This window comes from Pseudoliparis swirei, chromosome 3, assembly GCF_029220125.1.
Source record: "Pseudoliparis swirei isolate HS2019 ecotype Mariana Trench chromosome 3, NWPU_hadal_v1, whole genome shotgun sequence".
NCBI lineage: Eukaryota > Metazoa > Chordata > Actinopteri > Perciformes > Liparidae > Pseudoliparis > Pseudoliparis swirei.
Genome location: NC_079390.1, coordinates 11,264,850 through 11,280,880, shown reverse-complemented (window position 1 = coordinate 11,280,880; position 16,031 = coordinate 11,264,850). Strand labels below are relative to the sequence as shown.

At 43.7% G+C, this 16,031-nt stretch overlaps 1 protein-coding gene across 18 annotated transcripts in view; it reads left to right on the top strand.

The window, feature by feature from the left end:
• Window positions 1-15,297, top strand: part of LOC130212450 (unconventional myosin-XVIIIa-like) — a 58,928-nt gene extending 43,631 nt beyond the window's left edge. For 13 of the 18 annotated variants that reach the window (XM_056443500.1, XM_056443495.1, XM_056443493.1 and 10 more), the window contains 9 exons: window positions 232-348; window positions 792-875; window positions 3,283-3,420; window positions 4,081-4,266; window positions 4,364-4,503; window positions 5,104-5,148; window positions 9,587-9,709; window positions 10,229-11,669; window positions 14,169-14,257. In XM_056443500.1, the coding sequence (XP_056299475.1) occupies window positions 232-348; window positions 792-875; window positions 3,283-3,420; window positions 4,081-4,266; window positions 4,364-4,503; window positions 5,104-5,148; window positions 9,587-9,709; window positions 10,229-11,654 (2,259 nt within the window). In that variant the 3' untranslated portion in view covers window positions 11,655-11,669; window positions 14,169-14,257. The other 5 variants (XM_056443581.1, XM_056443499.1, XM_056443562.1 and 2 more) reach the window with 4 other exon arrangements.
• The last annotated feature ends 734 nt before the right edge of the window (window positions 15,298-16,031 follow it).

The window sequence follows — 16,031 nt, the reverse complement described above, 5'->3', positions numbered from 1 at the left end:
CAATATGCTGCACTGGCGGCACTTTCCCCTGCCTAAATGAGCCAATTGATTATCTCCAATTGGTCTCATCCCTCAGCCAGAGCGCCCGTCTAGATTGCATTTCACTCCCATCAACTGAGATTTCAGGACTGGCCGGCTAATGACCATTTATCATATTCAATAGCTCATGCATAAGCCCTGTCGTTCTAGACTAAAATGTGATCGTTTCCTCCTCCTGATTTTGTCCTGCAGTTGGATGAGCAGGTCAGCCGTCTGCAGAGAGAGAAGAATGACCTGCAGTCTCGTATGGAGGAGGATCAGGAGGACATGAATGAGCTGATGAAGAAACACAAAGCTGCAGTTGCCCAGGTAACCCAACATGCCTAACACCTCGGTGAGCAGTTTGAGAGCCTTGAAAATATGAATTCCTTTGTTATCAATTCTCCAGACAAAAACAGCATAATTCCCCTAGTTTGAGAAGTTGTGCTGAACCGTCTTTAACTTCGACATTAACATTCTGTTCTTTCCTGCATGTTTAAGTGGAGTGGCTTTGAGTTTTGGAGGACATGTTCCCCTCTAAACACAGTGTGCGCTCTGCAGTCAGCACGATGCAAGCTGTTCTGCAGCAGATCACATGACAAATGATTTGGCACAGAAGTGTGACATTCATTATCCATTTACATTATAATCAATCTTTAAAAAAATATTTTATAATTGAAACAAACATCGACACAAACCTCCTCTCTCACACACAAATATCTTGATGCTATGACGATTAACTTTGTGCATGTATGCGTGTGTACGTGCACTAGTCTGCCAGGGACTTGGGCCAGATCAGTGACCTGCAGGCGCAGCTGGAAGAGGCCACAAAGGAGAAGCAGGAGATCCAAGAAAAGGTACAAGGGAGTATTCAAAAGCACGACAGCCGCCTGCCATGGACCCCCCCCCCCCCACTGCCTCAACACTTCTCTGATTATTGTGACCGAAGAAAACTAACAAAACACTCTTTTTCTGTCGCAGCTTTCTTCTAAAAAATGGCATGGCAATTTGCATTTAAATAGTAGGAGTCAACAAAGATTTAGTGTCAAGGAAAGAAATTGTTATTTTTTGCCTCTAGGTACTCATACTTAAAGGAAGAGTAATGTACACAAACCCGGCAGATTGTCTCCATGGTTTAACCAATTAGATCAAATGAAAGCACCCATTCCGGTTTCTTTCGACAATTCTCTTTCAACTCAGCAGCTTCTGTCTCAGCGATATCTCTCATCGCTGGTGTTGTTGGTGGCCACGGTGGCAATAGGAAACATCGTTGGATGTCTTAATTATTGATGATAAAATAATTAGAAAACAGCAAAGCCTTGTTACTGTACTCTGCTACAATGGAAACGCATACAAAACTGCCTCTCACAACAGAAGCACACAGCTGAGTCATACCGGGAAATGTCAAACTGCTGCCCTATTACTTTTGTATTCGCTCGCTGCCTTGCACACACTCAACCACCACGTGAAGAGACGAGTGGCCCTGAGACATTCATTTGTGTCCGTTTTTGTGCGACATTCCTAGTAGAATGACGTACTCGCATGAACATTTAACACGATTCCATCTTCTATCTTTTTGATAAAACGCTCTCTGCACTGTCTTCTAAAGCACTTTAGTTCTGGCATGAGTAAAAGCTGTAGTCGTGTGCTTTTTATATGTATTAACAGTCAGAATCAAGGTAAACACAGAGTGTTATTCTGCGATATTAGCATGCGAGACCCCACCTGCAGGCTAACCAGTCCGAGGTGAAGGTTGATATTTATGGTTCAGAGTGAAATGTTTCTGCAACAAAATAATAGTTGGATTACCATGACATATACTTTTATGTAATGATTCCAAGAGATTAATTATTTCCTCATCCAGCACCATCATCATCAGGTCAAATAGTGAGCCGGCAACATTTCCCGCTGACATGTAACGGTTAGCATGCTGAAATGCGACCTTTTGGGAGACATTCAAGCTGCTAAATGGCATGTTCCTTGTGAGGGTGTTGGCATACTGCACAACTGACTTACTTAGTATTTGAATAACAAGGCGGTCATACTCCTCGTCCGATTTAGCACGATTGGTGTATTCTGGGCTCGAGTCATCAGCTGAATGAATAAGGCTCGGCATAAATGTGTATTCAAGTGGTTAAAAGGTTAATGGACCTGATTCCACCTATGTTGTTAACAGTGCTTTTATAATAATTATAGTGCTTTCATAATAACAGTGTTTTTTCAGAGGGTGACCTCGAACATGTTATGTTCGTCACGCATTAATGAAGGCTCATTTTCTTTGTTGACGCTTTTGTTTCCAAAATGGATTTCCTTGTGGGCTATCAAAGCAGAATTGACCTAGAACATGGCGCATCACACACGCTCACACTCGGAGTGACTGGGCTCTCAGAGGGCGTCTACCTTGAAGTGTTGACATGCGGTTACTAAACATTACAAACCACCTGCCTTGAAACAGAATGGGGTTACATATAATTCCACTAAAGGACAGAATTGAGCTCTTGCCACCCACTAACAGCAGACCCCGCTTCTATTAGATGAAGCTCTTCTCATGCCACAGCTTTGGTCCACTTAGTTCTATGCAAAGCCCACCCATCAGAATACTTTTGGCGACATTAGAGACACAGCAGGCTGTGAGGCATTGTTAAAAACCTGCCAGAGAAGGCGGCGATAGCCATCTAAAGCATCTGACCTTGAAGTGGTTATCTCATCCCCAGGAGGAGGGGGATCTAGCGTCTTTAGGAATATCAAAAGGAAAACTCCAAATCCTCTGTGCCTCAGATGCAAAGTCCCCCATTAGGTCCTGCCTTTTGGACCGGTCTTGTTGTGACGTATCTTTCCTCCTTTTATCAGTCATGAGAAAACGATTTGGATGGAAAAAAAGACGTGCTTTGCATGAAGCTGTGCGCTTTCTTAAAGTCTGTGAAATTACCGTGACTCGGTGCTACTCAGCCCTAAACCCCAAGCTCTTCTATTGACCATTTGTGGTAAGATTGGGGGGGTTTATAGAGCTCATTATTCAGCCTGCATGCACCTTATTTACATGTACCAGGATGGATTAAATGTGTGCAACAACAATAAAAAAAGGTTGAAAAAGTAAACATTCATTTAGGTTCATACACATAGCGTGGGTATGCAAAGTATTCCCAAGTCCTTACTAAAGAGGAAGTTGGAAAAGCTGAGATCAAGTGGGAGGTGTGTCATCCCTAGACCCTAGGGAGTGTGTGTGTGTGTGTGTTTACGTGTGTGTGTGTGTGTCTCCTCTAGCTTCATTCACTGCAGAGCCAGCTGGAGTTCCAAGAACAGTCCATGGTGGGAAAGTCTCTTGTGTGCCGTCAGGAGGCCAAGATCCGTGAGCTGGAGACCAAGCTGGAGTACGAGAGGACACAGATCAAACGCTTGGAGGTGAGACGAAGACGCGCTTTGTGAACCTAGAAACGAGAACAACCTTTGTGTTTTTCACCCTCATCCGAACTCTTAATGACCTTATTGACTTCATATTATTGTTTTCTTTTTCTAATGGAATTTTTTTGGAAATACCAATATATTGGTGTCACAAGCACCCAATTCTGCAGCTTTACAGAAACAACTATTTATTGTTTTTCGCTTATAAAGTGTCACACACAAACATACAAATCAAACTGAGAACACGGCTTTATAATGAAAGACACATTAACCTAAAATGTGTTTGAATGATTGTGGGTATAAAATAATTTTATGTTGGTGGCAATATGTTTAGTTCTTAAAATAACTTAATCAAAAGGATGGTACATACACTTTGAGTATTTATGTGGATTGATAAAAGCGTGTGCCTTTCCTCAAATAATTATTGTCCCTTTGTCTTTTTTTTTTTACAGATGACAAAAATGACATAACTGATTATGTTTTGAGAAGAAACAAGTTAAAATTGTTGCTATCCTTTATTTAACAGTCCTTGTATGTACATGTTGATGGGATGGGGGTTGAGACCAAATATGCTGAGCTAGGACATAACATTTAAATGTATAGTAAATAAAGAACAAAGTAGTTCCTTCACTCACTCAGTTCACCTGGAATCCTCCCCAGAGTCTGGTGGGTCGTCTGAAGGACAACCTGGAAAAGTTGACGGAGGAGAAAAACCAACGCATTGCTGCGGAAAACCGGGAGAAGGACCAGAATAAGCGAATGCAGAGGCAGATAAGGGACATGAAAGAAGAAATGGGGGAGCTGTCCAAGAGGGAGGCCGAGGCCAGCCGGAAGAAGCACGAGCTGGTAAGGCTGCCGGGTGCTGGGACACGTGATACGATTCAGCGGCGCTCACACTGGAGGAAGTAACCGTGCTTCTTCTGTGCTGTGATCCATTCACCAGGACATGGACATCGAGAGCTTGGAGGCGGCGAATCAGAGCTTACAGGTGGACCTCAAGCTGGCCTTTAAGAGGATAGGTGACCTGCAGGCGGCCATAGAGGACGAGATGGCGAGTGATGACAATGACGACGTAATCAACAGGTACGGCCCAGATTAGCCACAGTAGAGAACCAGCATAAGTCGTCTTGCTGCCAGAAACTTATCAAATGTGAGCTCCTAATTCAAGTTTTATTCTTGGAATAGCCTGTCAATCACAACTTGTATCTGTTCCTCCTCTTATCTCTGTTCCTGTCTCACCTCTTTAGTACTCTGCGAGTCATATTACACCTTGTCTGTTCTCCAAATACCTCACTCGGTTTCACTCGGCTTCCTGCTGTTGATCTTTTGTCTCGGCGGAGGTTTTCCCTGTTTGGTTACTCCATCCCTCTTTGCAGACAGGTTGAGGGTTAGGCTAGTTCTGAGCCCACTAAGGTAAACACGGACTGCAGTAATATAGACCTAAAAAAAAAGAGAAGAAGACATTACACACGTCAGCTCTGAGAAGGAGGCCGACAACAGAGCAAGGTTTACCGAGTCACTGCTTTACAAAGGATAGTTATTTCCTGTGCGTGTGTAAGTGTAAAACTATCCATTTACTGTTATCTCGGCGGGTTGTCTTTTTTGCACTGTTGTTTGTGTATCTCACCTTCTCTATCCCCCCCCCCCTTGTTCCCCCTTTGGTATATTCCACACTTCTGGCAGTTTGCAAGACATGGTGACAAAATATCAGAAAAGAAAAAACAAAACGTGAGAATGGAAAATTGCATCCTTTGTTTCTGTCATAATGGTTGTTTGCACGTTGTGGTTTTTCTTTTCTCACCCGTGTTCAGCCACAAGAGAGAATAATGCAGTATTCCGTAGCCTCTCCGTTTGTGTTGTTCGCAGCAATACCGCCAGGAGAAGTCACTTTAAATAGAATGGAAAACTGTGTCTGTGGTATACATCTCAGATAAAAGCTACGCTTGAAGGATGGCCCCACTGTTTCATTTAGTTTCATTTTATTTTGTGCCAAGAGTCTGCAGGTGTCTGTACACTGACAGCCTCGTTGGAGATTTCAGGGCTGGCTTTTGTACCTTCAAAACGTGTTTAAAAAAATCTGACGGCACACAGAATACGTTGCAGAATGGAAAATAAACGACACCCTCCTTGTCCTCTCCGCCAGGGCTTTAGAAAATATTTAAAACAACAAAGTGTTACAGACCTGCGGTGATACTGCATCATCTTCTCTATGAATGGTTTTCTCTTCATACACCTTCATCATTCATTTGTTTGGATTGTTCCCCGTCTTCTGCTCCAAGGTGGGTTTTCCAATGTGACAAGCCCACATCTTACAGAGTTTGTGCACGGCACATTATTTTCATTTCATGGTACGTCCATGTGAAATCAAAGATAGACTTTGTGAACACATTTCCAAAATCAGTTGCTTGACACGAAGTCTCTAAAATGAGGATGGATTGATTTAATTTGCTGATTGTTTTTATTTGTTTGGTCTTAGTATTACATCCTTAATGAAGTCATTTGTTCTACTTCTCGACAGTTATTTCATGCAGTTTATTTCAGTTCACAGATAAGAGATTAATATGATCATGACAGTACAGCGTGAAATCAAAATCAAAGAAAAATTATGCATTTGAACAAGTTTAGACATACTCTGTGCTTCTGCAGAAAGATTGAACTAAATAGATGACTGGTAAATAAATGTTTTGTGTGGTTGTCTGTTGCTGCCTGGCACCGGAGCAGAGTAGAAAAAAAGAAAAGTCTAATTGAAGAATGGCTCACTCATCTCCCCCTCCTGGCCCCACTCTAATTGGACTGAACCACCGCATGCACGCAGGTGGCCAACGATGCACAGGTGGGCTGACTCAGCCTGACAACAGTGTTTGCTGGAAGACACGTAGGGAATAGGGGCTTGTGCAAATATACAGAGGGAACCTTTTCACTAAAGACATTCTGTACATTTTCAAAGTCTGTCGTGAACAGATGATCTGTTTTGTGCCCTGAGCACAAACTCGGCGTGGTGGGATAAACTTCCATGTGCTCTGGAAGACCTGAAAGCGTGACAGTGTGAGCGATGCTCGTCACTGTACAATGATTGCAGCCCGGCTGTCTGTCTGCGGCTGCACAGTCAGCAAGTGTTGCAAGACGGTGATGGCACAGTGCGCCACTGGAAAGATTACACCCAAAGACTTGGCTGTAGATTGACATGCAGGCATTCAGACACTCCACGAATTCAATCTAATGTCATAGTGCTGTGAAACATTGAACTTAAAATACAAATGTTCACCTTGTCTTCCTTGTGAAATGTGTAGCCATCGCTTGTGAACGCTCATTAAGTTCTTTTGACTGACTGAATTCCATTTTCTTTCAGTTTTTATGCAGTGAAAGGAATCTTTGTGGCACGTTGGATCGTTTAAACCTTCATCAGAGCGGAGTGAAGAGATGTAGGCTTCAGTTTGTGGTGGCTAAACCTGCCAATAATTTCCCGCTTTAACCTCTGATTGCTTCTTCACAGAGACATGACATTGCCCTCTTTATACGCCGGTTTCTATTTTATTTTATTTTCATCCGTTTTTCATCAGACAACCTGTATGTATCGATGCTCTGCTTTTCATTTTGTGCAACTCGAGGAAAAGAGCCACACATTTCCGTGTTATTTAATTGCCTTTTCCCCCTTTCTTCGACATCATTGCATTAGCAGCATGGGTGAACAATAATGGAAGAGGTGATTTTTTCTTCTTCTTATAAATATGAAGTGGATTTTCCAGATGATTTACATTACTACAATACATTTTTGTACTCTATGCTTACAAAAGGTTACAATAGCTGGATTATTATTATTATTGTAGGGGCAGATCATTTCGGTTCCCCGTACAGACTGCAGCAGGCTGTGTTTACGTACAGGAGTTGCATATAATATAAGACATTGCAGTGCGAGCTTGGATTTAATCGGTGCGTTTTGTTTGAACATTTCGTGCATATTGTCTTTGAATACGAGATGAATTGCATCACACTGTGCGAACACAATTTTATTAACATAAATTCATGCATTACGCTCTTTTTCTATCCATGTATAATTCCCCAATGTTGGGCTTTAAAAACATGGTGTCGGGACCACAAGTACGAAACCGATAGAACCGAGCCATACGAGATTTGATGCTGAGTGTAAGTATTTGTGACAAAGATTTACAACCGGTGCAGGCCAATTGTCACAAGCTATCAATGTTCACTTCTAAATTCCTGGGGCTCGTTTGTATCTGCGAGCCTCAGGACTGGTTAGCTAGGAGTGTGGGGCCACGGACAAATCGTTTGTGACACCATTAGCACAGCACTCAATTGCCAGCACCTTTTATTTTGTGTGTGTGTCGGGGGGAGAGGGAGATTATTTTGCTTTGGGCTGGTTTCAGTGTTTTCCTGTGTGATGTATCACATTAAAAGAAGTCACAGTATCACAGAGAGGACAAATTGGCAGCAGGTGTCATCAACTTTCGAGTATTTATGAACCGATTATCGCGTTGTGACGGGTGTTTATCACGTACGAGCTCCACTTGGACTCTTTGCTTGCTGCCACTTGAAGATAGTTTCCCACTCAGGTTTTCTTATAGAACATGATCAGGTGGGTTTAGTCTCTGGAAGGCCCACGACCCGGCCCACCACAAAACAGGGTCTTAAGTTAGCTGATAAGGATGCTAAATGTCTTCTTAGAAAACTCAAAGGCCTGAATACCATCCGATCCAAGAATCTGCTGCTTCTTCTTTCGACTTTGATGTCTCCCTCACAGTGCTCAAGCAACACTGGCCTCGCCACCACCTCTATTGTGTTAGAAAAAAGAAGAAGAAGAAAGAGTAGCCTTTAGGCAGACCACCCAAAATAAATAAGAGGAGCAGAGAGGACACTTTGTTCTCTGAGGAAACATGACTGAATGTGTGACACAAAGCTTGGTGACAAAGGAAATGGTACGCTGTTCACTGGGAGACCTACATAGATGGATATGTGGACAAATGAGAGAGCTCTGCAGTCTGGCTGTCATCTCACAGCCCTTTGAATATTTAGTTTGCTCCTTTTTTCTTTTGCAACATGTCCCGAGGCTCAGAGAGATAAGCTTGTCCGAGTTATAAGATCTGGGAGTGAACATTGCAGCTCCTCTCCTGAAGCCCTGTCATCATCGCCACTGTTCGCCCGGCGACAGTGTGCTTTTGACTTTGTTGTCCCGCTCTGAATCCCAAAACTAAACGATGGAAAATCTAATTTTCCCACAAGTCAAACATGGTTTAGGCCTTCTGAACAAATGCATCCCCGTGACACCTGTCTCTGTGAACTTAAACATTCATTTTCACACATGATGTAGTCAAGGACGACGGTGTATCCAGAACTGAAGTTGAGAGCAGAGTGAGTGTCCCCAAACAAACAGAGAAAAAACATGTCGAACATGACCGCAGTATTGACTTAGAGGTTACGCCACTCTGCCCTCCTCTTCCTCATCACATCCTGTCACATTAACCACCTTGGACAATAGGGTGCATAATTTAGAAAATTCACCCTGGATTAGAAATGATTGAGGCCTGACCTTATCCAGGTGGGATCTACCAAGCTTTTACACGGGGATCCACAGGTGTCTGTATATTGATTGTTATGTCAAGTGGAAGGCCCATGGGGCCGTCTCGTAGCTCCGCTCCAATAACAATCACAAGGAGCAGGTGACATGCCACACAGATGCTTGCATCCCAGAACCAGCCAAACAAGTTAATTATGTCTCCAACAGCTCCATCTACATCCTGCTTGGATCCCTCATATGTGTCCGCGGAACAATCTGTCTGATTATTATCATCATGCTTGTCTGGATTGTCTTGCAGCATACTGACCATTTTAATACGATACACGAAGGAATACGACGAACATTACCAGTAAAAAGCTTGTGAAAACTAACCATCACTTTTGCATGTGTAATTCCTGTGATGCTGCATCGACTATTAACATCACAACAAGTCATTTTGTACAATTTATTGTGACAGAAATCTGCCTACATTTTTACTGAATTGTTGCACATGACACCTTGAAGCATGTTATAATAATATTGTCAAGAAGGTATTTAAAGGATAAAAAAAAAATACAAAATATAAAGACTTGTTAAGATGACTAGTGTTGCTGTGTTGGAGTCAAACATCGAGCTGATTCTTTTTCTCCACAGTGGGGATGAGACGGAAACGGATTCCGAGGTGGAGGACCGCGTGGACGGCGTTAAGTCTTGGCTCTCGAAGAACAAAAGCTCCACTAAGACCCTGTCAGATGAGGGGAGTCTGAAGAGCACCAGGTCAGTGCCCACATCCTTGTGCATCACGACCGATAACCATGTACATCCCCATGGTGACGCAGTGATGAATGTAGCCCGGCCTTTAAAAAACGAAAAAAGGCCCAGGATTACCTTGGGCAGTTTGCAACAGACGGATGGGTATATCATGTGATTAGGTGTCGTCTCTCTTTCCCTTGTAATCTGTCTAATGACAGGAGGCGGAACGAGGAAGCGGCTGCTGTCAAATTTATTGAAGTGGCCAGTTGGCACAGCTGCTTAATGACGATCCTGCCACAGTTAGATAGATCTCCTCACTGGGAGATTGCCTCAGTGTATACTGTACATAACAGCAATAGACTCTTGACTGGTCCCAAGGACAAAATGAAAAATGTAAAATTCTGTCAAGGTACCAAACGCCGACCACATGTTGCATGGCAACTATTTAGAATTTCGTTAAGTATGCGGAGATCTGATTTTTTTTTCTCCCTCTTTGTCTTCTGTTGGTTGTCTCTGGTGTCAATTTATTGCATAACCTTTTAGATATTCAGCAAATGCCGATGCCAAGGATGTGAAAGACGGTAAAGAGAAGATGAATGATGGAGGTAAAGACGGGAGAGATGTAGAGCAGAATAGATCCGTGTCTGTCACGAGTTCCTTAAGCTACAGAAAGCGCTCCAACCTAAAAGACTCCATAGGGGGGACGGGCGATGACAGCTCCTTGTTCAGCACTCTCAAAGAACAGCCTGACGCACTAGACCAGGCCTCCATGCGCAAAGCCAAGTCCAAGTCCGGAGGACTCCAGGAGGATTGGAAGAAGAGCCAAGCGCAGGAAGACTTTGACGACAAAGGCTCCGTCATCTCCCTGGCTTATTCTGAAGCCACTAGCATAGCCAGGAAGGGCCTGGAGTCCCGCTGGACCTCCCGCAGCAGCCCTGAATTTGATAAGGACTCTGTGGTGTCCTCGGTGGCTCCTAGCAGGCTGGCCGCCAGAAAGGCCATGCTGGACATGGAGGATGACAATAAGTTGACTATCAGCAGCGTGAGCCGCTCCAGCCCGCGATCGCTGCATCGCAGCGGCTCCTGGAAGGACGAAAGACGCAGCGGCTCGCGCCTCTCCGTCGCCCGCAGCTGCGGCCTCAGTGAGTTCGGCCTGCATGACAAAGACGACGACGACGTCGATTGTGGCCGCAGTGCGGCTTTCACCGAAGGCAGGACTTCATCTTTCAGTCCCCGCTCCGTCAGTCGCAGCTTCTCCACCCCGGCCCAACCGCGCTCCTCCGACGGGAATCTGCCAGACTCATCGGACATCAAGGCGGTCACCCACCGCAACTACTTGGACCCCGACTTGGAGGCTGCCATCAATGAGGTGCTGAGCTTCAAGCCCATTAAGTTCAAGCGCAGCAAACTGGACGAGTCGAGTGAAGAGGAAGAGGATGAGAAGAAGGGGCCAGGAAGCCAGGACGGTAGGAAGAAGGGGGAGGACGATGGAGTCGGCTGCAGCACATCCAGCCTGCTTCGCTCCGCATCAGGCTCTGCTCTGGACCACGCCCACCGGCCGTCCAGCACCCTGAGCACCAGCAGCTTCCGCAGCCGGAAAGATCAGAAAAGCAAACTCTCGCTGTCCGACTCCTCCGACTCCTCCTCAGACGACCGTCACAGCAGAAAGAGCTCACGGGGGAAGAAGGGCAAGAAGTCCAAGAAGAAATCTAAGAAGAAGCAAAGTGAGTCAGAGGACTCCTCTTCGTCTTCAAAGTCGTCGTCCTCTTCCTCATCCTCCTCCTCCGACTCGACCATCTCCTACCGGAGCTCCAGAAGTATCAAACGGGTCCCGAAACAACCATCTGATGATGACGAGCAGGAGCCTGCAGGTCGGGGGCCGTCGAGCAAGAAGGATTCCAAGAAGAAGAAGCAGAAGGAGGTGGAAAGCCTGATGATGAAGTACCGTTACAGACCGGACAGTGACTGATGCCGCCAGTGGAAGGTGATGCTCGGTGTGATAATAACCCAGGAGCCCGGGACCCCTCACTGAATGCACTAACTGAGTTCGCTGTGTGTGGATTTGTTTTCTATCTATTCTGACTCTGATGCACTAATGCTGTCTCGTATTGTACGCGAGACGCCCGCGCTACGTTGTCAGAGGTCACATTGGCCAACGAGTGCACGTCAACGATTGTTTCCCCTCTGCTCCTGCCAACATTTGTCCTCATCAAAAACAAGTCGCTAATTTCCTGTACTGTAGTAATCCCCGTGTGCACTACTGACACGCTTCGGTCACTTTAGTTTTATTTCTAAATGTCATTCTAAACTGCGGCGGATGCATTTTATCCATTGACGGTTTACTTTCAACACTGAAACACTCGCTAGGAGTGAAGCGGTGTTCGTGGCCTGCTTCCATAATGCAGGGATGGATTGCAGTGCGTCTCCTGATGTTCTACCGTTGCTGGCACAGAGTGTTGAGAGAGGGTTGCCTGGCTGTGCCACAAACGGATGCTGGCAATTAGGGGAAAAAAATGTATTGCAGCAATTTTTTGCTTTAACATATTAAACTATGTTCAAGGAGGTGTGACCCGGCTGCTGACATGACTTGTGAACACTTTGCATCGCACTTAAAACGCTCGCTCTGAGCTTCAAAAGCCTGTCTTCTGTTCCAAGAGTATCTTCACTGATAGTGTGAGCATCTCCGCCTCTCTCCTGCGTCAATTTAACAAATGCAAGACAGCGGGCTTGTGTTTGTTTTGAACATGTTTGCCTCGAGTTGAGTGAAGGTGGCACCGGCACACGTGTGTTTCACTTCAGATTCACAGTGTTGAAAAATGTTCTCTGTAACACCATTATAGAGCTTCCACGCTACATGTTTGCCAAGAGCACTGCTCTCTAGTAAACAGTTACAAAAGAAACAACAGCTTAATCCCCCCCACCTCCCTCCAAAAAAAGATGAAAACACCTTCAAACTAGAATGGGCACTCGGTAGAGCGCATACCTTCGCATATCACAAGATTGGGCATTGAATTATGAACATTTTGGCATTAGTTGCATGCCAATTGGACAAAAATGTATCGTGCTATGGTAAAAAAAGAGTTTGACCTTTCCATGACCTTGACCTTGACCTTTGATCCCAAAATCTAATCAAATGGTCCCCGGATAATAACCAATCATCCCACCAAATTTCAGGCGATTCAAGAACATTTTGACCTGTTCATGACCTTTGACCTTGACCTTTGACCCGATCGATCCCAAAATCTAGTCAACTGGTCCCCGGATAATAAACAATCATCCCACCAAATTTCATGCGATTCGGTTCAATACTTTTTGAGTTCTGCGAAAGATTTTGACCTGTTCATGACCTTTGACCTTTGACCCGATCGATCCCAAAATCTAATCAACTGGTCCCCGGATAATAAACAATGATCCCACCAAATTTCATGCGATTCGGTTCAATACTTTTTGAGTTCTGCGAAAGATTTTGACCTGTTCATGACCTTTGACCCGATCGATCCCAAAATCTAATCAACTGGTCCCCGGATAATAAACAATCATCCCACCAAATTTCATGCGATTCGGTTCAATACTTTTTGAGATTTGCGAATAACACGCATACAAATAAATAAATAAATACACGGCGATCAAAACATAACCTTCCGGCATTTTCAATGCGAAGGTAATGAAGTGTCACTTTCACAGCAGTTAAAGACGCCTGTAAGTGATCGTTCTCACGTCTCACTTGTGCTGTTCTTGGCAAACGTACACTTCTTGCCACACAGACATGCAGCATTTGGTATGGCAGAGCACTGAGGCTCTTTTCAAATATCCAATACTTCATAGACATACAATAGTGGAGGGTTATTGCATTGACGCGTTTCAGTGCTTTTTGTTGTTGCTTATTTTCCTTTTAGTGTGTATTAATGGGCAGTGGCCAGGTCAGTTTGAGTGTAGAACATTTCTACAGAAATGCACTGAGTGCCATGTGTTGTCATGACAACATAATCTCAGGATGTAAAGCCCCGCATTGAAATGACCTGTAATGAGTGCGGTAAGTAGAAGCACAGCAAACTAGAGCCATGCAGATGCCTGACATTGACCTTATTAACTGCTCGCACTATTTACTAATATGTAAACACCGTGTCATCATCCCAATGCATGGCGTTCCTGCTGTTGGTATGTGCTGGTTTAATCCCAGTAACACTCTTTCGGGTTTGATCGTAGGCCAAGGATATGTGTGATACATTTTTCCGACGTATAAAATATGAAACGACTATCGAAAACAACGATGACAACATGCACATATGTTCAGCACACCTCATGGGATGTGTTGTTTACTGCCTGAGGAGTGTAATCTCACAGCTTGAATTGATTTGTTCATCCCAAGCCATCATTTTCTCCTCCTACATTGTGTGTAGCGACAGTTTTATTTCTACTGTACAAAGCCAGGTGATGATATAATGCCGTGTCTGTGTCCGTGTGTGTGTGTTGACCCCTGCAGCCCTCCTGTGTGCCGCAGACACCTGAGTCTCGGCAGATCTGATGAAGAGGATGAGGTGGACAGAGAGTCCGGCAGGCAGTCGACGGGGAAGAGCGGCAGCGAAGGCACATTGGCAGAGGGCGCGTCGTAACCCAGACTGTGGGTCGTCTCGGCTTTCAGTGGCATCAGACTCAACAGGAGGGGAACAATTATTTCCTCAAATCCAGCTGCTTCCAGAGGCGTGGACAGAGACACGCACGCGCTTTTTAGGTACATTAGTCTGGGCTTTGAAATAACAAGAAGAAAAATCATGTTTCTCTTAATCACATTGTGAAGTGATGCTGCTCCTGTGTGCTTTTCTGTTCCATTTAACACAGCATATTGAAGACGTTTGTTTATACAGAACTGGCAAGTTATATCAAAGAACTTCCTGGCTCTAGTTAATTTTATAAGAGCTGCTTTTCAGGCAAAAATGAGCCCTCCTCTGCACTCTCCTCCTCTTTCAGGTAGCTCTGCCAAGAGGATTTAGATAAGCCCACTCTGGCTCCTCCAAGAAGGTCTGACCAGCCATTACACTGCCCCCCCTCCTCCCCATTAATGTGGACTATAGTTAACCTATTTTAAATAAATATCTTGCTGTAAGTTTACATGTGGCAATTGCTGCAAGCTGAGATGTCCATCATCAAGTGATGCTAGGTCATGATGGCTTCCATCCAAGTAAAAATCATAAAATTATATAATATATATTTTATTTTAAAGCAAGCTGGTAGATGCAATGCCTGAGTTAAATATTTTTATTTATATCATATAGATATATAATAATATATGAGGAATCAATGCTTTTACATGAACATGATATTCAAATTAAGATTTTTCTAAAGCTAGTGAGTGACATGTTTTATTAAGATAAGGCTTTTGTCCTATTTCATGCTGCAATGATTTGGCTCCTTGGCGGCTCTGCCGTGCTTTTGTCCACTCGGATTTCCTCAAGGTTCAGAGGGAATGTGTTTGTTTGCTATTATAAATCAGCTTTCTTTAGAGCTTTCAAGACCTTGCAGATGGAGAGATGCATTTTTTTCTTCTTCTCTTAAATATATACACACTGAACTTCTACTGTATATCATAAATTAAAGCTCCATTGAATGTTGAATCCTGCAGAATGATGTTGATTTTGATGTTTCAGTTGCACGTTTCTGTTACATGTGTTGCGGTGCAAATTGTCTTGAACCTTTTATGTTGGCCATATTGGTTTAAGCAGTAACATAATAACACCCTTTTCATCATAACATGGTTATTCCACATTCAAGGTAAACTGGTCCTATTCTGCAGATGAGATCATTTGAGGTGTTAGCGGCTATATTTCTACCAATAAGCAGATATTGAGCTATCCCCAGGGTTAATTTATTTGTACGCTATTAGACATCTGTACTCTGTATTAGAATATTGGCAAAAAATGTCCTAAATCTAAAGCCATGCTCCTTTATTTCAATACCTTTTTTTGTTTTGTTTTTGTGGCTGTCCAAACACATTAAACTTGCTGGTTATTTCTATATTAGGCCTTAGAGATGTGAGCTTGTGAATTTTAAAACTCTATTTAAATCATATGTAGGTATATTTGAAATAAGAAAGTGTACACTGAATGTGTGCATGCAGACTGTCTGTGTGCAAAAGAAAAGCTTCAAGTGTCTCACTTGTTATTTAAAGATCTTCTCAGAAGAGGCTAATCTGCATTTCATCTTATTTTATCATTTTTTGTGGTTTACATTAATATTAATGTGGAACACGGGAAACTTTGATGTCAGGGATCCAAAATAGACTGAAAAGAAAAAAGAAAGAAGACAAACATTTTTTTTGTTGAGTTTCATTGCCTCCAAGTTGGAGTTG